Source organism: Vitis vinifera, chromosome 13 (genome assembly GCF_030704535.1).
Source record: "Vitis vinifera cultivar Pinot Noir 40024 chromosome 13, ASM3070453v1".
Taxonomy (NCBI): Eukaryota; Viridiplantae; Streptophyta; class Magnoliopsida; order Vitales; family Vitaceae; genus Vitis; species Vitis vinifera.
In genome coordinates, this window is record NC_081817.1 from 3180609 (window position 1) to 3206038 (window position 25430).

Genomic DNA, 25430 nt, shown 5'->3' on the forward strand with positions numbered 1-25430 from the left:
ATGAAGCCTTAATAAATAAACTATTTTATCGGTCACCTTCATAAATTTTCTTTATGGCCAATCTCCCCAAGCATGAATCTTATCTGGTTTTGTAAATTCTTGACCCATATCTTAACCTATGGAGCTTTAACAAATCCATGGCATCTAATAACAATTTTATGTGAAAATTAAAATGGAAAAATCCATGCAAATGTCTTAGGTACCAAGTTCATTTTCATTCTCCACTAATCAAGCATATCATATTCAAATTTTGTGTATGCAATTTCCCAAGAAAAAAAAGTTCAATGATAATTTGTTTTCTAGAAGGAACAACCTTAATTTTCTGGAAATGGGGGTAAGTGAAAGACAATTTTGACGCTCCATTTTCAGAAATAGACAAAAATCAACATTAATACTAAAACATTTCTTGAAAAACAATAAAAACAACACTGCGAATATAAGCGGAAGAAAAGAATCATAATCGCTGAAACAACTTCTCGACGGCCTCGGTCTCTCTGGCTTGATACATTGCCTTCAACACTAAATTAAACGACGCCGTATTAGGAATGATGGCGTAGTCCTCCATCTGCGCCACCAGATCCAGCAGCTCCCCAGCCGAGGCGCCGATCATCAACTTCGCCCTCAAGTAATGGTTATACAAGTTCACATCCGGCTTATTCGGCTTCCCATTCTTATCAAGCGACCAAATCCAAAACTCGAACAGCTGATTCATATCCACCCACTGCTGCGACGTCATCCAGTCGGCGAACACGTTCATCAGGCTCGGCACATCCAGCGTCTGCGACAACGCCTACAGCCGCGACGAAGAGGACTGGTGTAGAAATCCTAGAGGAATGATGGACTGAGCCTGGGGGATGGGGCTCCGCCAGTTCTCGTTGTAGAGCGGGCTCCCTGAGGCGGGGTTGGGAGGAAGTGGAGTGGGAGATGGCGGGGGAAGGCTGGGCTCGGCGAGTTGGGGTTCCTGGGAGAGGAATGTGAAGGTGGAAATGGAAGCTTTAAAGGGATTGTTGTGGTGGTTTAGGGTTTTGAGGAGGGTTTTACGGGCTCTGGAGAGGATCGCCATTTGGGACGCCATTGATAAGCTCCGCTCAGTTCAGAGGTTTCATCGAGAGTACTGATAGAAGCGAAGGTGACATGACATTTCACATTTAACACAATTCTCCCTTTTAATTTACAGCAATCTGACTTGGAAATTTGAAGGGTATATAGGTCACTCAATATCTCATAGCCTTTCTATTAATTCTGTAACATATATGGACCATTTGTTAATTTTTGGGCCCAGCTGGGCCCAAAACACAATTCTCCCTATAAAAGAAATGGTACACCGTACTTGAATATTGGTTATAGTCGGCCGTGGCAGAACGCGCTGCTGAACTGCGCGTACAGTTTTCATTTCTGGGTGCAAGAGGCACTCGAAATTTGCATATTTGTCGCCTTGCTCCAGTCTCAGTATCCTAAACCACCATCAATGGCTGAAACTCAAACCCCAAAACCCTAGTTTCCCCGAAGTTTCAAGCAGTTTTCTGCAATTTCATGACGTCCGAAGCAAGTGGCCTTGAAAGATCCCATCTTTGAAGGCAGATCTACTCAGTTATTTGCAGTTGAGGTAATTTCTCTGCATTTTAGCTTTCCAATTTTTGCATGCATGTGGTACAAGGAGTCATCCGTTCAAGTGATCTCATTCTGAGTTGCATTTTTAATTTTTAATTTTTTATAATTTATTTATTTTTTGTTTTGTTTCGGCTTCAAATTATGGAGCTCAAGGTTGTTGTTTTTTTCTTTTTTTTGGGCTCCTTTTATTGATGTACTCATTTTCCCACTGATTTGTGGGTTTTTTAGGCTCTGAACATGCATTTCAGCTAAGGTATATGAGACTCGGACTGTATAGTTTTCGAATTTCTTTGATGTTTTAATTTATGCTGCTTGGTTGATGAGAAAACAAGAGAGCAAGGGAAGGAAAAGAAAGGAAATAGTATAGAACGGTGATCTGTAACCGCAGATATGCAATGTGGACTAAACCAGGGTCGAAAAGATTTGGGAAAAAAAAAGAAGTGAAATTAAGGTCTGATGGGTTTGACTTCCTACTTGTATTGGTTTCCTCCACAATTTCAATTTGTCTGCCTTTGGTGTTCTTTTCCTTGGAAAGGGAGAAAACCAACTCAAGCAATACTTCTAGTATTATTTGACTTTGTTGACTGTAGTGTTTTTGTTTCTTCAGGAACAAAGAATGTGTGGTTCCGCTTCTTTTTTTTACCTTCCCTTAGTTTCCCAGCAACCAAACAGAACATCTAGTGCCATATGTTGGTGAAAGAAAACCATGTAAAGTATTTATTTCAAATGCTAGATACTGCTTAAGTCCTTGCTAAGCTGAAAGGCAATTTATTTCCTATGTTTTTTAGTAGGTGGTTTACAGGAAACATCTCACAAACTACTCTTTTTTGTTGCAGTAAGTATCCATTTGTTTGAACACATCTTAGAATTCTGCATTTGATCACACATTTAGAATATTTTGTTTCCATGATTATTCAATAGTAAAAAGGTGATCACCATGTGTCTCTGTATGGGTTTTATTTCTCTATGCATATTTGTTTTCTTCTTAACCTGATACCCAGGTGCAGTACCATTTTCAATCTCAAAAATAGACTCTAAAATCCATCCTGTTATGGATGAATTGGTTTGAATTTATTTATCTTTTCATTTAATAATTTGTGATTTAAGACAATTGATATCTTCGATAAAGATAGTTATTTTATTTCTACTTTATTGTTATATGTTCTGGTTCTTCAGAATTCATTTCCCAATTGCAACATAAGTAATTATTTGTGCTAAAAAAGTATTTCTTTTTAATAGTTGGCTTTTGTTTTGATTTTTCTTGTAAAGGATTCCTTTCTGTGACAATGGGAAATTCGTCAGATGACAGTTTGGAAGAGGACATAAGTGAATCTGAAATAGAAGAGTATGAAGATAAATCCTACGAGGAATTGAAGAATGGAAATCACCATGTTAAAACCTCTGGTGAAAGTTTTTCTTGCCCTTATTGCTCGAAGAAGAAAAAGCGAGATTATTTATATAAGGAACTCCTCCAGCATGCGATTGGAGTGGGAAAGTCTAGTTCTGAAAAGAGAAGCATGAAAGATAAGGCAAATCATCTGGCATTGGCAAAATACTTGGAGAAGGATATTATGGATGTAGATGGCCCATCAGGTGGTCCATCAAAACCTAAGTCTGAGGCTCCTTTGGGTTGTGATCATGATGAAATGTTCGTGTGGCCTTGGACAGGAGTTGTGGTTAACATTCCAACTGAGTTGAGGGATGGGCGATATATAGGAGGAAGTGGTTCCAAGCTGAGAGATGAATTAACAGCTAGAGGGTTCAACCCCATAAGAGTTCATCCACTATGGAACTATCGAGGTCATTCTGGATGTGCTGCTGTGGAATTCAATAAAGATTGGCCTGGGTTACATAATGCAATGTCCTTTGAGAAGGAATATGAGGCAGATCATCATGGGAAGAAGGATTGGATTGCAAGTAATGGTCGAGGATCTGGTCTTTATGCTTGGGTTGCCCGCGCTGATGATTACAAAGCAGCAAGTATCATTGGAGAACACCTTCGCAAGATTGGAGATCTTAAGACCATTTCTGATATCATGGCTGAAGAAGCTCGGAAACAAAGTAAGCTTGTATCTAACCTGACAAATGTGATTGAAGTCAAGAACAAGCACTTAGAAGAGATGAAGCGTATAGTCAGTGAAGCTTCGGTCTCCCTTAATAATTTAATTGAGGAGAAAGATAAGCTTCATCAAGCTTATAACGAAGGTGTGCACTGAGCTTAAAGATTATTTTTCTTTACTTACCAGAACTGAATCAAGAAAATACAATCTTTGGCACTTGTTTTGTATGTCATGTGTCACATCATCCAGGCAATTCAGCTGCACTTCCATGATATTTGGTGAAGTTGAGCTTAAATTTATTTTTCTATAGGCAGATTTTTAGCTTAAATTTGATCAATTGAATTTTTTTATACTGTATTATCTTGTTCTGGTACATGCCATTCTAGAAAAAATGGTTTATGTTTCTTATTAACAAAAAAAGATATTAACTTAGGCTATGCTTGTTTACATTGTAGAATAATTTGTTTTATGCTAAGTACTTTCACATTTTCAGAGATAAGAAAGATACAGATGAGTGCAAGGGATCATTTCCAGAAGATTTTTAATGATCATGAAAAGCTTAAGTTACAACTGGAATCTCATAAGAGAGAGCTAGATTTGCGTGGGAGAGAGTTGGAAAAACGCGAGGCTCATAATGAAAATGAAAGGAAAAAGCTCTGTGAAGAGATTGAAAAGGTACTTATTCATTCTTCTTTATAACTTATTTGTCTTGAATTTCACCACATTCTTGCAACCTTATATGATTTTTTAAAAGGTAAAACCTCTTAAAAAGGGAACGGAAATTGTATAGATAGAAGGAAGATTCAGTATTCTGTATATTTCAACTTCTCAGTACTTTACTGAACCCCAAGGTGTATTCATGCTTATTTGGAGCTTGTTTTCCTTGAATTTTGCCACATTCAGGCAACCTGATATGAATTTTAAGACATAAAAACCTACCTAGTAAGAGTAAGATAATTGAACAGGAACTATATAGTTGGAATAATTCATTATTTTGAATGTTTAATATCTCAATTCTTTACTGAACCCCAAGTTGCATATCGCTAATGAGGGTCTCAGTATAACTGCTAAAAAGCTTTCAGGGATGAAGGCCATCAACTAACCAGATAAGACAAAAATTGTTGTCAATTACTAGAAACTTATCAGATCATATGTGATCAGAATCAATGCTTTCTTTCTTGATGATTAGCACCTTCCTTTTCCTTCTTCAGCAGACCAACTTCAAAACCTTTGTTGAAGTAAATGGCATGTTTCTCATGATCTAGGTTGTTTTGAGACATGATCAAGGAAAGCTATGCCTTCTCTTTTTTCTATCTGATTCCATAATAGGTGCCTCTCTCAGTTTCCTATATAATGCAGGGGAGGACGTCTTGTTTCCCATATGACTCAAATGAGCATAATTGTCCAAAGAGATTATGTATCTGATGCACTGCTATCATCAACAGTATGCTTCCATTCATACACACATTACACACATACACATGGACACACACAATCCTATCATATGCAGCCATGTTTGTTGGGTGTTGGTGTCAATAGCAATCTGGTCATAGGATATAATACATGATGCATGCCATCAAGACTGTTTAGGATGAGTTCCTAACCCATGTGATGATCATAGCCATCTGATCTTAACGTTTTTGATATCTGAATAAAAATTACTAAATAACTAGGGTAATCTGATTTTTTTTTTTTTTTTTTTTTTTGCTCTTTCAGATCTGTGTGAACTGTCAAGTGGTGACACTTCTGTTTTGTCTTCATGTAAGCATGTGCATGTCAGGGTGTGTTCCAACTAGCTTTTATTTCTTTCTTGAATGAATTTATTCTTGGGGAATTTGTCACATTCTTCTTCTCTAAAAAAATACTTTGTAAAACAACTCCTGGTGAAAACTGATTGGCTTTATTGCAGAAGTATTGCAGCTGCAGATAGAGTTTTTTTTTATGATCATATGAAATTTTTTAGTTAGTTTGTGATACTGATTTTTCTTTCTTTCAGAATGTTATGAAAAATAGTTCTCTTCAATTGGCAGCCGTGGAACAACAGAAAGCTGACGAAAAAGTATATAAACTAGCAGAAGATCAGAAGGTCTGTGAATTGTTCTCAGATGCTGAATGGTAACAAGAACATTGTGTTGACTTTAGAAATTTAATAATTCATCATGTGACCATGACAATTTCAGAAGCAAAAGGAGAATCTTCATAGAAGAATTATTCAACTAGAAAAACAGCTGGATGCAAAACAAGCATTGGAGTTGGAAATTGAGCGACTAAGGGGGACATTAAATGTCATGAAACACATGGGTGATGATGGTGATATGGAAATTCTGAAAAAGATGGACTCAATGCTTAAAGTTTTGAGAGAAAAGGAAGGAGAACTTGAAGATTTAGAAGCATTGAACCAGACTCTAATAGTGAAGGAACGTAAAAGCAATGATGAGCTGCAGGAAGCTCGTAAAGAATTAATAAGTGTAAGTGTTTCTTTTGTCTCTGTTATTACATATTACCTTATTCTTACTATTATTCTTTTTGAACAATTGCAAACATGGAAAACCAAGAGGTCATTTTCCACTTTAGATGGCCTTACAAGATCTGGGAAAAAATGTGCTTTGAGATGCAATGATCAAGTTGGGTTCTGCCATTTGCTGTGTTGCAAAGTTGTGTTGCTTACCATTTACCATTGAAAGTAGTTGTAAGGTTAATAAGGTAATTTATATGATGTAGATAATTGAGGTGTGATTTCTGATGGAATGGAATGACAAAAAATGTGTACATGATCCTTACTAATTAGGAGATCAATACATCAGAAATCATGTAGTTAATGAATCATCATTATGCATTCCTTGAGTGTAAGAACCCTTGAGATGATATCTGTGTTGAATTGTGAGTTATTTTGTTGCTACTTCATTTTTCATTTTATAACTTTAATTTATGTAGGTTACCTAAATTATGAAAGTTGAATTGGAAGAGTTTTGCTTGTCGCTTATAAGATATTTCCTTGAAGCTCTTTTCCCCTTACAACAGGGTTCTCTAGTTTGTGAGGCAGGACTAATATATTTTCTTTGTAGGGCTTGAAAGAAATGTCAGGTCGTGCTCACATCGGTGTTAAGAGAATGGGAGAGCTTGATAATAAACCATTCCATGAAGCATGCAAGAGAAAATATGGTGTGGCTGAACCAGAGGAGAGAGCTTTGGAGCTGTGCTCCTTGTGGGAGGAATTCCTTAGAGATTCTGAATGGCATCCTTTTAAAGTTGTTGAGATTGAAGGGAAACATCAGGTATCAATTTGGTAGATCTGGCTATGCTAACTATTTGTCTCATTTTGACTAAGATGTCTAATGTTTTATTTTAACAAATGCTTGTGCACTTGCATGGGTGCCATGTGCATTGCACTTGTTGGCCTGTTTTGCTTCAACCTGAGAGTTGCAATCATTGCAGAAATTCTCAATTACATGTATGGCAGGCATGATATTGTTCTTTTTACCTGAATATAAAGAGGAAATGTTCTTATATAAACATATCATGAGGAAAAATGTGTTAGCCCTGTTTTTGTTTGAGTTGCAATGATGTAGGACAACCCTAGGATGGTTGCCTACACTCAAGGGTAGGTGGGCTAGGGTTTTATTTTTAGGGTGTAAGGAGAGGAACAAGGAATAAACTTTATGGTAGAGAAAATTATAAGATAAGAAATAGAGAGAAAGAAGAAACAATGAAGAAAAGATGGAAAACCTTAGAGTCTCACTAAGGCCTTCTAGGAGTCTCACCTAGAAGAAAATCAATGGAGTCTCACCATTGAGGGTTGCAACCTTGCAATGAAAGAAAGTATAATATTATTCATCAAAATTCATTCCTTTGATTTACATTGATTAACTTATTTATAGGCTTCTCTAAGAAATCCAAAGTCTACTAGAACTCTAATAACCTATTTTACTAGGACTCTAATAACCTATCATGATTCAAATTCTAATTATATTATAACTCAACTAGCTAATCCTAATTAGACTCCAACAAATATTAATCCTAATTTAATTCCAAGTAATAATAATCCTACTTTAATTACAATTAATACTAATTCCCTTTCTTGATATATATCTTGAATATTCATCCTCATCAATTCCCCCTGACTTGAAAAAAACTCGACCTCAAGTTTTAGTGATTTTCCACGATCAATTGAAATTCCGAGCAATGCCTTCCACCCTTTCTTTCTTCGTCGTCTCTTTCCCATGGTAAGACAAGATCTCAAGATCTCTTGAACTTGTTCAATTTCATTCAAGACAAATATTGGACTTCGAAAAACTTTTTGATGTTGTACAACAAGTTGATAATTCTCGAAATAATTATGTGTCTTCAACAAATTTGTGAGAAGTTGTTTCCTACACTCTTCTTGTAAATTGTTTTGTGGAAGAATAAGATTCTTGAATTCCCTATATTCAAAAGAAATTTCAGCAGATTCTTCATGTTTGCCACCACTCACGATAATGTTTGGCCTTGGGAAGTCAAACATCGATTCTTCTGAAACTTCTTCAACTTCTTTGAGCTCTTCTATTAGTTGATCTAAGATTAGTTTCATCACCTCTTGCTTTCTGGATTCATCATTGATGATTTCTTCGTCCTTTCTAGTAACTTCGACTTGCTTTTTAATAAGAATATTTGATGGCTCTTTTAGTTTCAAGGGTGCTACTTTTTCCTCTGGTTGCTTATGTGGTGGAATTTCCTTCATTGGACGAAGGATCTTCTTTCGCCCATTGCGCACAAGTGTGTAAGTGTTCTCATAGCCATCATGTTGGACCCTTTCATCAAAAAGCCATGGTCTTCCAAGCATAATATGGGCAACTTTGATCGGCAAAACATCACACCATGTTGATAACTCAAAATTATTACTGAAATTAAACGTCACTAGACAACGAGAACTCACCAAAATAGATGCGTCATTTACCCATGCTATTTGATAGGGATTTGGATGATCTTCTGTCTTTAGATTAAGTTTCTCAACAAGCTCCTCTGAAGCTAGATTGGAACAACTATCTCCATCAATAATCAAAGTACATAGTCTCCCTTGACAAGCAACACGAGTTTGGAAGATGCTAGTACGTCGCCAATCCTCCTCTTCATTTAGCCTTGGTATGTTCACCAATGGCTGCATAAAAAAGTTGTAGCCTTCAACCATGTTTGCATACGTTGCTCTACTCCTCAATTACACATGTCTTCATGCCAAGAATTTTCGCTCTGATACCAAAATTGATGTAGGACAACCCTAGGATGGTTGCCTACACTCAAGGGTAGGTGGGCTAGGGTTTTGTTTTTAGGGTGTAAGGAGAGGAACAAGGAATAAACTTTATGGTAGAGAAAATTATAAGATAAGAAATAGAGAGAAAGAAGAAACAATGAAGAAAAGATGGAAAACCTTTTAGGAGTCTCACCTAGAAGAAAATCAATGGAGTCTCACCATTGAGAGTTGCAACCTTGCAATGAAAGAAAGTATAATATTATTCATCAAAATTCATTCCTTTGATTTACATTGATTAGCCTATTTATAGGCTTCTCTAAGAAATCCAAAGTCTACTACGACTCTAATAACCTATTCTACTAGGACTCTAATAACCTATCATGACTCAAATTCTAATTATATTATAACTCAACTAGCTAATCCTAATTAGACTCCAACAAATATTAATCCTAATTTAATTCCAAGTAATAATAATCCTACTTTAATTACAATTAATACTAATTCCCTTTCTTGATATATATCTTGAATATTCATCCTCATCATGCAAGGTTTCAATTCTTATACATGGTCCTCCCAACATACTTGTGCAAACATATTGCAGTATGTGAAATAAGTGTCTTTTGGGCTCAATGTCATGTTTCACAGGTTGCTTATTTTCTCTCATAAAGATTTGTTTAATTGTTTCACTTATGTCCAATTGGTTACTAAGGATACCTCAAACGTGCTGGTAGATGACAGGCAACTGGACATATGAGAATTTATGAACTTTAGAAGGCACTCAATGTTTCTTGACCCCATTTGTAGATATTGCTGCATCTAACTATTCAAAGTCAAAAGTATCAAATTCCAAGATATCCTTATGTCTCTTTCTTGTTTTGCTTGCTTTTTGTTTCCTTGCTTCCCTTTATGTCATCATTTTCTTAAAACTTCTCTAATTGCTGGTTCAGGGGGTGATAGATGATAATGATGAAAAGTTGAGAAGCGTAAGAGATGAGTTGGGTGATGAAGTGTACACGGCTGTGAGAACAGCTTTGATAGAAATAAATGAATACAATCCTAGTGGGAGGTATATAATCTCAGAGTTGTGGAACTATGGAGAAGGAAGGAAGGCCACATTGCAAGAGGGAGTTGCATTTATACTGAGGAAGTGGAAAACTTACAGAGACAAGAGAGGGATAAATTAAAGGTTGGTATGTAAGTTATATCTGTGTCTGTAGAGAGAATTCAGAGTTGTTGATGAATGCAAATTGAAGTATTGAGAAAAGAGTCTTTAAGTGATTGGACTGAAGTTGTTTAACTACAAGAATACACAATTGAACAATTTGGCATTGATCCTTGTGTGGTATTCAATCTTGTTTCAGAAGTTATCACTGCATGTTTTTTTTTTCTCTCTAAAAATGAATGTTCAACCTATACCTATGTTAGAGTCACAATCAAATGTAAGTTCCTAACTCCTCTTGATTTAAGTGAAAGAAGCCGGTATTTTTTTTTTGTTTCCGCAATTTTCTCATATGAAAATATTGATGTTGTTACAGGAACTTACTGAGTGAGTGCTGAGTTGAAGCAATGTACTCCACAACTGGAAGACGTGTCATGGGGTGGACAAATGAGCTTCAGTCTCATGACATCCTTGAACTTGTTTTAAGTATCTATCTTTGTAAATCATCAACTTTCAAATTGTAGGGCTTTCTCTCCCCATGAGACATAACCTGCTGGGAAAGAGACTGCATTCATGCTAACATTTAGTATGAAGCTACTCAGCAATGTGTATAAGAAATGTGGACATATCTGTTTGACCGTTCCATGTTTAATCCAGAACTTTGCATTAAATTAAAGTTGCAGACTTCCCAAAGTTTCACAGAAGTTTGTATTATGTTTATTAGTGAACAGATGGGAGACATGCAGTGTAGGTCTAGTTAGGTGCTGGTCATTCTTCTGCAGGTACAATAAACAGTGTATCTCACTGGGTTGGCAAAAGCCCCTGTTTTTGGTTCCGGTTCGGGCCAAAATCGGCATGAATTTGAGGCTTGTCAGGGTCTGTTCTTGTATCATCCTCTTCATTGTGGTTTGCTGCGTCTTGAATCCACTGAAGGAGGGGCTCTGCAGTCAGGTGCCCCTTTTCACCTTCTCAACCGTCTTTTCTGTGATATCTTATGATTTAGATTTCAAAATAAATTTTTATTTTACAAAATATCATAAATTTTTTTTAAAAAAATGATTTTAAAAAACAATTTTTTTATAATTATTTTTGAAAATAATTATCAAATAGATCCTTAATTTTTTTTTAAGACATTCAAGAATGAGATGGAGAAAAATGATAAAATCATTAAAAAAAATTTAAATATATGCTTGACCCATATGGATACTTTGTTTTTTATTTATTTATTATTATTATTTGTTTAAAAAAAATACTAAATTATTATATATATATATACTTATCTTATCTTTTTCAAAATTCCTTTAAAAAATTTTAAAATTTGAAGCAATAATTTATTTTAATATTTCCATTTCTTTTCAATAATTTTTAAATATCATTTTAAAATTTTGAGAAAGGGTAAAAATAGAAATGAGGACTGGATAGAAAATGAGATAAAAGCATAAATAAGAAAGAGGCATCCCAAAATCCAGATGGGGCCCTTATACTATTTTCAGTCTTCCCCCTGACACATGGCATGCTCTACTTGTGCCATTTGAGCCTCGGGGGTTTCTTTCCTGATATGCAGCACCCACCATCATTTTCTCCATCGAATTCTTTGAAATCTGCAAGAAGTCAAGCAGAAATGAGTTCAAACAACTCACATTGCGGTGAGCCGGGGTATAATTTCTTTTCCTTTTGATGAAAGTCATTTTTTTTTCCATTTGGAAATTGGGGTGTCGATTTTGTGTTTCAATTGTTGGGAGTTTCAGAATTTGTGGGGTTTTGGATATTTTGAAGGTTTTAGATAAACTTCTGAAGCGAAATTGCGATGCTTCATATATATATATATTGGGAGTCAAATGTAGGGTTTGAAATGTGGGGGATTTTGATTGTGAATGATATGAAGTTCTGCAAGCGGAATTGTGGTGCTTGATCTCTAGAAAACATTTTATGAAGTATATAGGATTTTGATTGTGAATGGTTTGGTTTCATTCAGAAGTGGGTTTTGGGGTTCCCTGCTTGATCATGTTTATACTTTCAAGTTGGTGTTTTGAGAAAAGGGTGAGTTGGGTCTTTAAATTTGCTTGCTTGTTGCTTAAATCTAGTCCCGCTGTCATAGTTTTAACTGTAAATCACTGCTATATAATCACTAGGTCTTGCCATTTAAAGAGAAGGTGGAATAAATATGTTGGTAAAAAGATACTTATTTGATCTTGAAAGTGTTTCAAGTGGTTAGTGAGTAGAACACCGGCAATGAACACTAGTTACCTCTGACAAATTGATGAACACTTGACAGCAGTTTTTTTCTCCCCAGATTTCCTTCTTTCTTTCTTTTAAAGAAAAATAAAACAAAATAAATCAGCTTTATGTGAGCATTGAAAACCCTGATCAGTCAGTCACTTGTGGCACTCTTCAGTTTGAGCTCTTTCCAATCCTATAGGATCCCATGTGGATATATTGTTCCATTTTTCAAATCATTTCTATGGGAAGGGCAAGGGTAGTATTTCAAATAAAAATGAATGGCAGCAGCAGGGAGATGGGAAAAGAACTCTTCAATTGACAGTGGTGCAGCTCCTTCTTTTATAGAAAATTAATAGATAACCAACAAAGTTTTTGTTCTTTGTTTCTTAGTCATTCAAAATTTTTTGATCATTTAATATTTATGTTTTCACTTATGCAGGAGATACCTCAATGAACCCATGAGGAAATGCATCCACAAAGAGGAGCTAAAGAAGCAACATGAACTTGTTATGTTCTTTTCAAAGGAGATAGATTACAAAAATCAAAGGTTGTTGGAAATGGAGCACAAGTATAATAAAACTGCTGCAACTCTTCAGAGGCTTTTTGTGAATCTCTCTGAAGACATCAATTCCAGAAACCAAAGGCTGCTAGAAATGGAGCATCTATATGATCAGGCCTCTGCAAATGTCAAAAGTGTGGTGGAGGAGAAACGTTTGCTGCATGATGCATATACTAAAGGTATGTGTGAAAAGAGAGAAAATGGAAAATCCTTAATTTTTGTTATTAAAAACTATTAAGAATACACATTAGACTTGGGTATATATATACATGCTAGTGGGACCCACAATACAATAAGGAAAAAAAAGGAAAAGTAAATAACTGTACACTATCTAACACTCCTCCTCAAGCTGGAGCATATATGTCATATGCACCAAGCTTGTTACAAATGTATTTAATTCTAGGACCTCTGAGAGATTTAGTAAAAATATCTGTTAGTTGATCATTTGAATTGACAAAACTAGTCGCCACACATCCTAATGCGATCTTCTTTCTAATGAAGTGACAGTCAACTTCAATGTTTTTGGTCCTTTCATGGAAGATTGGATTGGATGTAATATGCAAAGCGGCTTGGTTGTCACAGATGAGCTTCATCTATTCATCATTTCCAAATCTCAACTCCCGAAGAAAATGTTTCAGCCATATGAGTTCACATGTTGCCAGAGCCATAACTCGATACTCGGCTTCAGCACTAGATCTGACCACTAGATCTGACCACTACATCTTGCTTCTTACTCTTTTAGGATATTAGGTTACCTCCAATAAAAACACAATACCCGAAAGTGGAACGTCTATCTGGGTGAGCCAGCCCAATCTGCATCTGTGTAACCAACAACCTGGGTATGACCTCTGTTCTCGTACAACACACCTTGGCTTGGTGTGCTTTTGATATATCGAAGAATGCGGATTACAACATCCCAATGGCTATCACATGGTGACTGTAGGAATTGACTAACAACACTTACAGGAAAAGAAATGTCTGGACGAGTAATGGTGAGGTAGTTCAGTTTACCTACAAGTCGCCGATATCTCCCAGGATCTTCTAAAGGCTCCCCTTGTCCTGGTATAAGTTTGACATTTGGATCCATAGGAGTGTCTACCGGTTTACAGTCTAACATACCGGTTTCTTCCAAGATGCCTAAAACATACTTCATTTGGGAAAGAACCACACCGGAATTGGATTGAGCTATTTCAATCCCTAAGAAATACTTGAGTTTCCCCAAGTCTTTAGTCTGAAAGTGGGTGAAAAGGTGTTGCTTTAATTTCTGAATACCATTCTGATCACTGCCTGTAATGACGATGTCGTCCACATAAACTACCAGATAAATACACTGTCTTGAAGAGTTATGATGATAGAAAACGGAATGGTTTGCTGTACTGCGAAACATGCCAAACTCCTAAACAACAGAACTAAAACGGCTAAACCATGCTCGAGGAGATTGTTTCAAGCCATATAGAGAACGGCGTAACCTGCACACTAAACTAGACTCCCCCTGAGCAACAAAACCCGGTGGTTGCTCCATATAAACTTCCTCAGCAAGATCCCCATGAAGGAAAGCATTTTTGATATCTAATTAATAAAAAAGCCAAGAACGCATAGCAGCCATGGAGAGCAATAGACGAACAGAAGCTATCTTGGCAACAGGAGAGAAAGTGTCACTATAATCAGAATCATAAACCTGAGTATAGCCTTTAGCAACTAAGCGGGCCTTAAGGCGATCAACCTAACCATCAAGGTCAACCTTAACTGTGTAGACCCAATGACAACCAACTGTAAATTTACCAGAGGGTAAAACAACAAGATCCCAAGTGTCATTGGAGTGTAAAGCAGTCATTTCATCTACCATTGTCTGTCGCAAACCTGGATGGGAAAAAGCCTCAGGGGTGCTCTTGGGAAGAGAAACATAAGATATAGCAGAAACAAATGCCAGAATAGGGTGAAGATAATTGATGGTAACTTAAAAAATTGTAAATGGGATGAGGATTACGAGTAAATCGATTACCTTTCTGAAGAGCAATGGGAAAGTCAGCAGAAGGAGGCAAAGCCGGGGCAGGAGAAGCCAAAGGGATAGGAAGTGAGTCAGCAGGTGCCTCGGCCAAAGAAGGAGGAACAACGACATGATGACGACAATGATAAACATGAAGTGGGCGAGAAGGCACTGCATCAGGTGGGAAGATAATAGAAAGGAGTAAGACTTCAGAAACAGAAAGAGACTCAAAGGTGGAGAAGAATGGTGAGTCCTCAAAGAAGGTGACATCAGCGGAGAGAAAGTAGCGATGAGTCTCAGAGGAATAACAACGATAACCTTTTTGAAGTCTGGAGTATCCCAAGAAGATGCATTTTGTGGCTTTGGCAGAAAGTTTGTCTTGTCCAGGAGTGAGAATATGAACAAAGCAAGTACTACCAAAAACACAAGGAGGAAGGAAATAAAGTGGTTGGTCAGGGAAAAGAAGGAATGAGGAATATGATCGTGTAATACAGATGAGGGCATACGATTAATTAAATAACATGCTGTAAGAACAGCGTCCCCCCAAAAGCGAAAAGGAATATTACTATGGAGAAGGAGAGTACGGACTGTCTCAACAAGATGTCGATTCTTACGTTCAACTACCCCATTTTGTTGAGGAGTATGAACACATAAAGACTGATGAAGGATCTCATGTTGGGACATAAATGAAGTAAATGGTGCAGAAAAATATTCCCTGGCATTGTCACTACGTAACACACGAATAGAAATATTGAATTGAGTTTGGATTTCAGCATAAAATTTCTGAAAAATAGAGAATAACTTAGCTCGATTTTTCATTAAAAATAACCAAGTACATCGAGAATAGTCATCAATGAAAGTGACAAATTACTGAAATCCTAAAGTAGACGCGGTCCGACAAGGACCCTAACATCAGTGTGGACAAGTTCAAAAGGAGACTTTGCCCGATTATTCAAACGCTTTGGGAACGAGACATGAGTATGTTTCCCAAGCTGACAAGACTCACATGCAAGCGACGACAAAGATGAAAAACGAGGGACCATTTTCTGGAACTTGGATAGACTAGGGTGGCCTAAGTGATTGTGAATGAGGAGGGGAGCATCAGTGGAAATGCAAACTGCAGGAGTTGAAGGCGAGGTGAGGTGATAGAGGCCTTGAGACTCACGTCCTATGCCAATCGTCTTCCCTGTACTCCGGTCCTGTAAGGTCATAAATTTGTCAGAAAAAGTAATAGAGCAGTTAAGAGTACGAGTGATTTTGCTGATGGAGATAAGATTAAAGGAACACTCAGGAGTATAAAGGACAGAAGTGAGAGGTAGAGAAGGGAGAGGATGTGCCAAACCAATGTCTTTAGCCACAGTTTGAGAACCATTAGCTAAGGTAACAGTAGGTAAGGCAGAGATAGTAGTAAGAGAAGAGAAAAGATCCTTATTACTAGATATGTGATCAGAAGCGCCAGAATCTAGAATCCAAGGTCCAAGAAAAGATGTGTGGGTAAGACAAGCAGAAGCATTACCAGTCTGGGCAATAGAAATAACAGAAGCTGACTTGGTGGCCTGATAGAGGAGATAATCATCATACTCACTGTCAGTGAGGGAAATACCCTGAGATGTAGAGGAGCTCGGAGGCTGAGGCGGTTGAGGATCAGATGACTGGGCCATGTGGGCAGTGCGGGGAGGCCACCCATGTAACTGATAACATTGATCACAAGTGTGGCCAAACTTATTGCAATAGGTGTAATGAGGACATTGACCTCGGTTATTACTGCGTCCTCCTCGAGAGTTAGTTTGAGAAACTAATAGAGAAAAATCTGAAGTGTTATCAGATGACAAAGTTTGAGTGGAGGAGATACGAAGGAGGCGAGCAAACACATCATCTAAGGATGAAATGGAGGAACTATCAAGAATCTGATTGTGGATGGTCTCAAGATCTGGACGGAGGCCAATAAGCATAAGAACCATGAAGAACTTGTCAATCTGTGTTTGTTGATCCCCAACATCAGTAGTAAGAGGCATCACGGTCAAGAGTTCTTCCTTAAGAGAGACAATCTGGCCAAAATAAGTAGATAAATCCATGTCTTGTTGTCTGACATTGACAATAGAAGAAGCCACCTTATAAAGGGGTTGGATATCATTCGTGTATAGCCCTTTCGCCTGATTCCAAAATTTAAAGCATGTTTTGTAGGCCCGAAGATGAAGCAGAATCTTAGGATCAATTGATTTCTATAACACACTACATAACTGTGCATCTATCTTCCTCCATTGTACTCTGTCAACCTCAAGGATATCCGCCTCCTGCGTAACAAGGTGATCCTCATAACCTTGACCCATAAACCAAAGCTCCACAAAGGCAGATCAGGACAAATAATTTTCACTGTCAACCAATTTCTCCGAAGTAATCATAGGAAATTAAGATATAACAGAGGAAAAAATGGAACTTTTAGTAGCTATATCTACTTATTTGGAGAACGAAATATGTTTGGATCGAAGAGAACCCTAATACGGCTTCAGATCGTGGCTGAAAGAAGAAAAACCGAGGATCCGCGGCTGTGAGAGATCAAATAGTAAAGAAAAACAAATGTGGCTCTATTGGAAGGGTAGAAGAACACTTCCTAAGACACGTGCAGGGCTTGGGGTGGAGAGGAAGTCACCGGAGGTCGCCGGAAAGGCTGTTTAGAGGGCTGACGGAGACAAAAAACCCAAAAAATGCACTTGTAGGGCTCGGATGGCACAAACACAGATGGAGAGTGGTTAGACGGCGTCAGGCGAGGCTAGAGGTGGAAGCGCGTTGCCGGAAAGTGCTCCACGAGCCCTCACGCGCAGGCGCGTGAGGTTTGGGCCACTGGAGAAGAAACGCGCGTGGCCGGTGTGTGACTGAGATTCTCCCTCCGGCGCTTTAACAAAACTTGAAGATCTCCTCCTTGCGTACCTGATGGTATGGTCGATGTCGGAAAAGGACTTCGTCGGAAAAAGTCGCCGGCGGTGAGGGTTTTCTGATGGCAATACGGTTGACCGGAAAGCCTTAGGAGATGAGGAAGGTGACCGGAATGAAACACGGTCATTGAAAGGTTTCCCAGAATTGATTCACGGATAAACTAGAAATAATTAGATTTTTTCTCCCTATGCTCTGATACCATGTGAAAAGAGAGAAAAGGGAAAATCCCTAATTTTTGTTATTAAAAACTATTAATAATACACATTGGACTTGGGTATATATATACATGCTAGTGGGACCCACAGTATAATAAGGAAAAAGAAAAGAAAAGTAAATAACTAAAATAACTGTACACTATCTAATAGTATGCTTCTGTATTTATATCTCTAGCACAAGTACCTGAAATGAGCCAACCTTATGAAGTTGCTCCTCTCCCAGAATCGAGCTGCTTTAGGATGTCAGATTCTGTTTCTGAAACTTTGTTTTTGAATAAAACATGCTTCATGAACATGTTTGTGAAACAGGTCTCTTATCTTTGCTTCATGTTATGTGTTTCACTCCTCTTAATCTATGTAGTTGATTTCTGAAAATCTAGTGTCTTAATTAGCACAGAGTTGCACAGCATTTGGACTTTCCTAGTTTTTGTTCCACAAATTCTTGTCTGATAATTAATAATGTCCCTAGAAATGGAGAAGTTGCAGTTAGAAAATGCAAAGCTTAAGCATGAGATGGAACATCAAAACAGAGTGTTCCAGCAACAGGCAGAAGAGTTGGACCAGGAGTGGAGAACTTTTATGGCTGAGAAAAAAAAGGTAATTTTACTTGTCTATTATTGAAATATGCTTGAGATATATGTTGAAAGTGGAAAACCCTATTTCCTTGAGCTTCATCTCAAACTGTAAGTTCCAAAAAGCATTCAGAATTATGCCTCAATATGTAAATCTAATGTAGAATCTTTGTCTACTTATTCCTATGACCATAAATTCATTTTCAATATTTAGCATTTGAATACAATAGAGTCCCCATAATATAATATGATCCATAAAATTCCATGGATATACCTTCTTCAAAACCCATTCAATGCTTTGAGAAAGTCTTTTGCAGGATGTAGAATGAATTTTAGGAATGTTCAAAGCGCCAAGCAAAGCTTAAGCTACTTCCATACCCATATGAAACTAGCTCAAATATATGCTTGATATTCTCCTCCTATCTGGCTCTACCGGTGATGTATGATAAAATGTCAAGAAATGAAAAATTAGTTTCTCCTCTCCAAGTGTATTGATGAGTCAACCAGGTCTAATCTCCCCTAAACTGCATGAGAGAATGTCACTTTAAAGGTCTAAAGCTAGTTTGTTGTACGCTTTGCTGAATCCTTTTCTCGTGTTCTATAACATTGCTGGTTAATTCATTGATAATGGTTTTGAGGATTGTGTTTTATATTGGAGTGGATCTTTTGCCCTCTACATTACTGATTCTTGTTTTTGTACAAGTGCTAGAAAAACTATTTGTCCCTTGTGTTTTTTGCATGTGTCCACTCATAAAGAACATTGGCTTCCTTGGTTGCTTAGAAGTGAAGCAATCATTACATGTCTGAGTACAAATTGTGCAATTTTTTTTTTCACCTGATCCTATGTTTTTCCCTACTTTCATTCCTTAGCTTTGCTCTATTGCAAATTTCAGATTGGGATCTTGATTGATCTTTTCCTATGTTCATTTGGTCATAATCTTCTGTTAGAAGTTAACATCACAATTTGGTGGAGTATGACTGATGCAGTTGACAGATCAAAACCCAATGATGAGTGAATTGAAGGATCAGTGCATTGCTCTTAGGAAAGAATTGGAGGAAAAGACAGATGACCTACAACACATGCAAAGCATTAATGAGGCTTTGATAGTTAAAGAGCAGATGAGTAACCGGGAATTGCAAAATGCCCGTAAAGAATTGATAAGTGTATGAGTTTACCTTCCTGATCTCTTTTCCTGCAAATATTTTTCTTTAATAATTGCAAATGGATTCAAATTGATACACTACTACCTTTTTGTTTTTCTAAAATTCATTTTTCAAAGTATGCTGATGAATGGAAGGTGCAAGTCAAGGTGCTAAATGGAATGGTCTCCTGGTCTGCCTTGCAGGGTTTGTACGATATGCAAAATAGCAGATCGTTGCTCGGAGTTAAAAAAATGGGGGAGGTTGATATGAAACCTTTTCACGATGCATGCTCAAAGAAGTTCCCCAACAGAGATTTGCCCATTATATATACTACAATGTGCTCAACATGGCAGCATAGAGTAAAGGATTCTTCCTGGCATCCTTTTAAGATCATCAATGGAAGTCTACAGGCATGTTTATGCACCTACACTAGACATATCATTGTACTTTTTTCAAATTGATGAAAACATTAACAAATATGTGAATACTGTCAACAGCTAGATAGGAATATTTATTATTCTTCCTTCCATGGATTTGACCAATGGGGGTAGGCAAATATTTTACTTCTATGGAGCATGCAGTTGCCTTTAAATACTGTTTTTCTGTGTGGCAGCATTTAAATAAAACTAACAGATTCATTTTGAATGGTACAATAAATTAAGGACAAGTTCACCCGTCAGGGTGCCTAGTTGGTGAGGGTGAATGCTGGGATGTGTGGTAGAGGTACATGGTCATAGGTTCGATTCCTACTGCTGTGAACTCTAGGATTACTCGATACTGATTGTGGTGGGTGTGCTCAGCACATGAGGTTTGGGTCCAGTTATCAAAATAAATAAATAAATGAAGGGCAAGTTCTCTGGAAATCCAGTGTTAAATCTGATAGATACCTTGCAGCACTGCTTGGGATTTGAATTTATAAATTCATTCTCCAGAATGTGCTACATACATGGTACTTGAATATGTTGCCATTCTAATGTTACCATTGATTGTGGTGATGGCTTTATGTTTTTTATCAGAATTATATTTTTGTTAAATGGTATGAAAACAATCTAAAATGTTTCATGAACATGGGGGTATCCAATGCCCTGTTAAGTTCTACATTCACCATCATGTTGTGTTGATTATAATGACCAAGGAATGCAGATCGATGAAGATGATGGTGAGCTGAAAGAGTTGAGAAACGATTTAGGTGAAGCAGCATACAAGGCGGTTACCAAAGCACTGTTGGAATTGGAAGAGTACAATCCAAGTGGGAGATACGAAGTTCCTGAACTTTGGAACTACAAGGAGGGAAAGAAAGCTAGTTTGGTAGAGACCATTGAGTACGTAATCAAGCAATGGAAGACTCAAAAGGGTAAAAGAAAGCGTTAACTTCAGCATCTCCGATGTAAGTACTACAAATTTTATTTTTTATTTTTGAACCGTTTGATAAGAACCGTATTCATACAATGCAATTATAATTAAAACTCAAACTTCACCAAATGATAAGAGTCCTATTGTTTCACTCTTGTGGGGAATGTGATGGTGAGACTATTTGGTAGTTGATGAATATGAATTTTACAAAATCTAGCTTAGATGTTGTCTTAACAATTCTTTTTGATCTTGCAGTGGTTACATTTATATGTTTTCAGACTAAAATGATGCATGGATAACAATGATGAAGAGAGCTACGCAGAGATTTGGGTTCTTTTGATGATGGTTTTTATTTTATTTTGTCTGTGAATACCTTGTTGGTCTATTGGGATGTTCTAACCTTTTGCTTTTAGTAGTAAAAGAAATAGAGAAGTGAAAAACTTGTTAAAAAAGGTTGTACAGTCCTTTTTTTTTTTTTAACTTCTAAGAAGTTATTTGAATAGGGGTTATACTTTAAGAATTAGTTAGTTGATTAGTAATGTCATGATCTTGTTTTTCATATTTGAGTTGATTATAAATATGAGTGAGTGATTTTTGTTTCAAATTTAATTGCCGGGAAAAGTGTGTTTTCATATAGTCATATGGAAAAAAAAAGGATAAAATAGGAACCCAAGTTTATAAAATACAAATTTTAAGCAGTTATCTAAAAATAATTACCATTTCATGTACTTTTTGATCAAATGTAGTATTTTTTACTATTCAAGTACTATCTTTTAATGATATAAGTACGACATTTGATTATTTTATGTACTATTGATAAGTGCATGAAACTTGAATTATTTTTAGAGAGTTTCTGGTTTATAATTATTTTTACGTAAACGTGTGGAAACACATTTTAGAGTATTTTGAGAAATTATCCTAAAAGGAGGTTATTTTTTTAAATAAATTATAAGGTTGTATTATGAGAAACAATAGAAATAAGTAGAATATTTTGAAAAACCTTTTCTTTTTCATCACATGTAAGTGCATATGGACTTTAGGGAGAGAATAAATGGAAATAGCCTTTTTCTAAATTTTGGTTTTAAAGTAGAATTTCTATTTTTCTAAATAATTATTTTTAAGAACTATTTTCAATAATTATTTTTTAAAAGTTTTCAAAAACATCATCAAACATGCTTATGACTTTTAAGGGTTTCATTAAAAATAGTTATTTCATTTGTCGTATTTATCAAATGATTTTCCACTCACATTATTACAAGTGTTTTGACCTAAACTCCCATATGGTAATATCAACTTGATCCCTTATATAAGATCAACACTAGATTGCTCTCTCGCAAAGTGGTATTGACTTCGCCACTCGTAAGGGTGGTGTCAACGCATACGTCTTTGATTTTGTGAAGGGCGGGAGGGAAGAGGTGAGGTATGGGTGCGGATGTGGGGGGTTCTTTAAGTATGTATCACCATATGACCTCTCCAGTTGGTTTCCACACTCCTCGGAGATGTCCTACATGATGTTATTATGTTTGTTGGAGCATATAAAGCAAGGTTCCCGAGATCCTACATGGCCCTAGTGCACCATCATAATTTGCCCTCCTACTGAAGAGTTCTTGAGACATTAAGGGCTTTGGCTTGAAAGATGGAGTCGGAGGCTCATCGAGGTGGGATAGATTGTGCATGTATCAAACCCATTTCGACTAAATCATGAGAAGGGGAGCGTATTGGCGCTAAAGGATCCACCACCATCCACTGCCGTATGACATTATGAGCATAAGAATATTAGTATAAAAATAGTTGATAAGTGCTTGGAAACTTCCCATTAATTGGACCTCATCAACCAATGAGGTTTAACCTATGGCCTTTCTATAGTGTTTAAAGGTTCATTTGTAAATGACACAAAAAGATAATCACTAAGGTGGTGTTTGTTTTTTTGGCTTTTTGCTGAAAATCATTTAGTTTTAAAATTTAGGTTGTTTGTTTTTTTATTTTTTCATGACTTATTATAAACTTTTTACTAAATAGAAAAAATAACATAATGATTTTTTTACTTTTTAATACTTAATAGAAATAAAATACTACAAAAACAAACAACCTAATATTTAATACTATTAAGTATTAAAGTTCTATTTAAAATTAAGTAAAAAAACAAACACCACCTAAGACTATTCTTGGTTTAAAGGCGCTCTCTAATGTGCTATGTCCTCTATAAGGGATCACTGCCACTCATACCCCACAATTTTCTTTCGATATGCCTTATTTTATTAGAGAGCATGATATAAATTGTGAACTCAAATCTTATAAGTTAGTAGTTTAATATGATAATAATATCTCATTTGACGGAAGGTCGTGTATTTAGAGGGTGATTGTGATTATTTGCGAAGATGCTAAAAAATATGCTATACATTGTGTATCCAATTAATAATTTAAAATAAATCAAATTGAAGTTTAAGATTTGATTTTTCCATGATAAATCATTATATTAAATTTAGAGTATGTTGAATAATGATTTTAAAAAGCCTTTTTATTTTTTATTTTTTTAACTTAAAAATTTTCATCTTTTTAATTCTTAAGAATAATAAAAATACTTTTTACCATTACTATTAAACACACTTTTAGTCGAGTGAATTTTTCTTTTAAAAGTGGACCAACTCACTTTTTTACACTTCTACCCTCCATGTATTCCACGTCCAAACCTTTTTTGTTTTCAAAATTTATTAATTTAAATTTAATTTTTATAATTTTTGTGCTGTTAAAGCTTGAAATTTTTTTAAATTTAAATTTTATCACTTTTTTTATGGCATTATTATTAATTTTTGGAAATTATCTCTTTTATCTCTGAAAAAAAAAACACGCAGAGCCCAAACAACGCCCTAAAGTCCCAATATTTTAGTATAAATACATACTTTCATCACCTCTTCCTCAGCCTGCGACAGCAAAACCCTAACCCTAAACCCAATCTGCCGCATCTCTCTCTCCTTCCTTTCTCAATAGTCTGTTTTTTTATTTTGCAGTTTTGTAGTTGTTTTTTTCTCTTGAGTGTAGGGTATGGGCTGTGATTACAAAGAGAGAGGGCTAGAGTGGGGTTTCAGCTCGATCCGATTTGCAGGAAAGATGGAAATGACGCGAAAATGAAGATGAAGATGCCGCCTTCGTATGAAGGATTTGGCGTCTCTCTGAAATCATCGTTGTCGTCTTTATCTTTCTTCGTTGGACTTAGGGTTTGCCCACAATGACAGAATCATTCCCAAAAATACACTTGATATGAGCCCAGATTTACAAGCTCATATTAATTGTTGTTCGCGATGACGATGATGCGTATGATTATGTTAATTCTTTGTTTGTTTTTATTTTCTTTTTTAATGAATTTGCACTTGTTGCGTGGATTGAGAGAAGCCCTGTTCATGGATTCTCATAATGAAGCAACGGTGCATAGAGAGAAAGTCCGATTACTATTTCAAAGTAGTAATTTGGGCAGCGGCCAGACAACCGTAGAGATGCTTTCCACAGATGACGGGTCATTCGTCCCGCTTTTGTCTACTGATTCCATCTCACATTTCTGTTTTTTTTTTTCTTCTGATTTTCGACTTCGATTTTTCTATTCAATGAACTTTTTCTTTGCTGAGATTCTTGTTCTCAGAAATTTGGAATTACCTCGGACTTTATTTATTTATTTATATAATTTTTTCGATTTTTACTTGATGAAAGCTGTTTGGTTGAGGTTGGTAGTTGAAAGTGGAGATTAATGAACCCACTACAAGCCCCATTCTTCCCCTGTTTATTTGATTAATCCTCAGTTTGAAAATCTAATTCTCCATTATAAATTTGGGATTATTTGATCTTTTAAATCAATTAATTCTTCTTGGTTATTATCATTTCTATGTATCTAAGAATCTTAGTAGCAAATTCCTAAGAAATTAACCAAATAAGTTGAAGATTTTCTTGGATTGAATATGCCTTTTGTGGGGAGCCAAACAGAAACTCATCATATCCATTATTTCATCAACACAGGAGTTGATGATAGTAGCGGTATAAGCTTGATGTATGTTGAAGCAGTATAGAGGGATGGAGAGCCAACAGTCAAAAAGGTCTGTGTCTCCTCATTATCTGAAGCCACTATCATAAAAAGTATGTACTGGTGTCATCAAAAATGAAAATGCAAAATCGTTTAATCATCTTCATTATTATTTTTGGATAAAAATGTTTTTTTAACAATTTTTTAATTCATATCTTATAACATTTTTCAATAAAAAATTGAAGGATAAAATAAAAACTTAAGGATTTTTTAAATATAGTTATTATCTTATCCTTTTTAATCAGAATGTTTTTATAATTTCTTGGGTATGGTTTCTCTCTGCACATCCAACATGACCTTAAGATAGCAATTTGGATGGTAATT

General features: G+C 36.2%; 2 protein-coding genes and 1 non-coding gene across 4 annotated transcripts; all 3 read left to right on the forward strand.

The window, feature by feature from the left end:
- Positions 1 to 1341: 1341 nt before the first annotated feature.
- LOC100244410 (protein INVOLVED IN DE NOVO 2) lies at positions 1342 to 10730 on the forward strand. 2 transcript variants are annotated; one of them, XM_010660256.2, is made up of 9 exons: positions 1342 to 1606; positions 2881 to 3816; positions 4165 to 4346; positions 5388 to 5432; positions 5668 to 5757; positions 5852 to 6139; positions 6737 to 6946; positions 9843 to 10081; positions 10431 to 10730. In XM_010660256.2, exons 2-8 carry the CDS (start codon positions 2898 to 2900, stop codon positions 10077 to 10079), a joined length of 1971 nt encoding a protein of 656 aa, XP_010658558.1. In that variant the 5' UTR covers positions 1342 to 1606; positions 2881 to 2897; the 3' UTR covers positions 10080 to 10081; positions 10431 to 10730. The 2 variants fall into 2 exon arrangements, with proteins under 2 accessions (XP_010658558.1, XP_002278500.1); XM_002278464.4 differs by lacking the exon at positions 5388 to 5432 and having other exon boundaries at positions 1343 to 1606.
- Positions 10731 to 11517: 787 nt separating this feature from the next.
- Positions 11518 to 21276, forward strand: LOC104881133 (factor of DNA methylation 5). Its single transcript, XM_010660257.3, has 6 exons — positions 11518 to 11710; positions 12714 to 13012; positions 18439 to 18566; positions 19529 to 19705; positions 19888 to 20094; positions 20828 to 21276. The coding sequence occupies exons 1-6, from the start codon at positions 11568 to 11570 to the stop codon at positions 21053 to 21055; spliced, it is 1182 nt and encodes a 393-aa protein (XP_010658559.1). The 5' UTR covers positions 11518 to 11567; the 3' UTR covers positions 21056 to 21276.
- Positions 21277 to 24399: 3123 nt separating this feature from the next.
- Positions 24400 to 24590, forward strand: LOC132255010 (small nucleolar RNA snoR143). Its single transcript, XR_009467546.1, has one exon. It is a non-coding gene; the product is annotated as a small nucleolar RNA snoR143 (small nucleolar RNA).
- The last annotated feature ends 840 nt before the right edge of the window (positions 24591 to 25430 follow it).

Excerpts from the sequence above, each read along its gene's own strand:
- LOC104881133 (XM_010660257.3), top strand. The coding sequence starts at position 11,568 with ATGCTCTACTTGTGCCATTTGAGCCTCGGGGGTTTCTTTCCTGATATG. Across the intron at positions 11,711-12,713 it reads TCACATTGCGGTGAGCCGGG|GAGATACCTCAATGAACCCA; the intron begins GTATAATTTCTT and ends TCACTTATGCAG. Across the intron at positions 13,013-18,438 it reads GCATGATGCATATACTAAAG|AAATGGAGAAGTTGCAGTTA; the intron begins GTATGTGTGAAA and ends TAATGTCCCTAG.
- LOC100244410 (XM_010660256.2), top strand. The coding sequence starts at position 2,898 with ATGGGAAATTCGTCAGATGACAGTTTGGAAGAGGACATAAGTGAATCT. Across the intron at positions 3,817-4,164 it reads TCATCAAGCTTATAACGAAG|AGATAAGAAAGATACAGATG; the intron begins GTGTGCACTGAG and ends TCACATTTTCAG. Across the intron at positions 6,140-6,736 it reads CTCGTAAAGAATTAATAAGT|GGCTTGAAAGAAATGTCAGG; the intron begins GTAAGTGTTTCT and ends TTTTCTTTGTAG.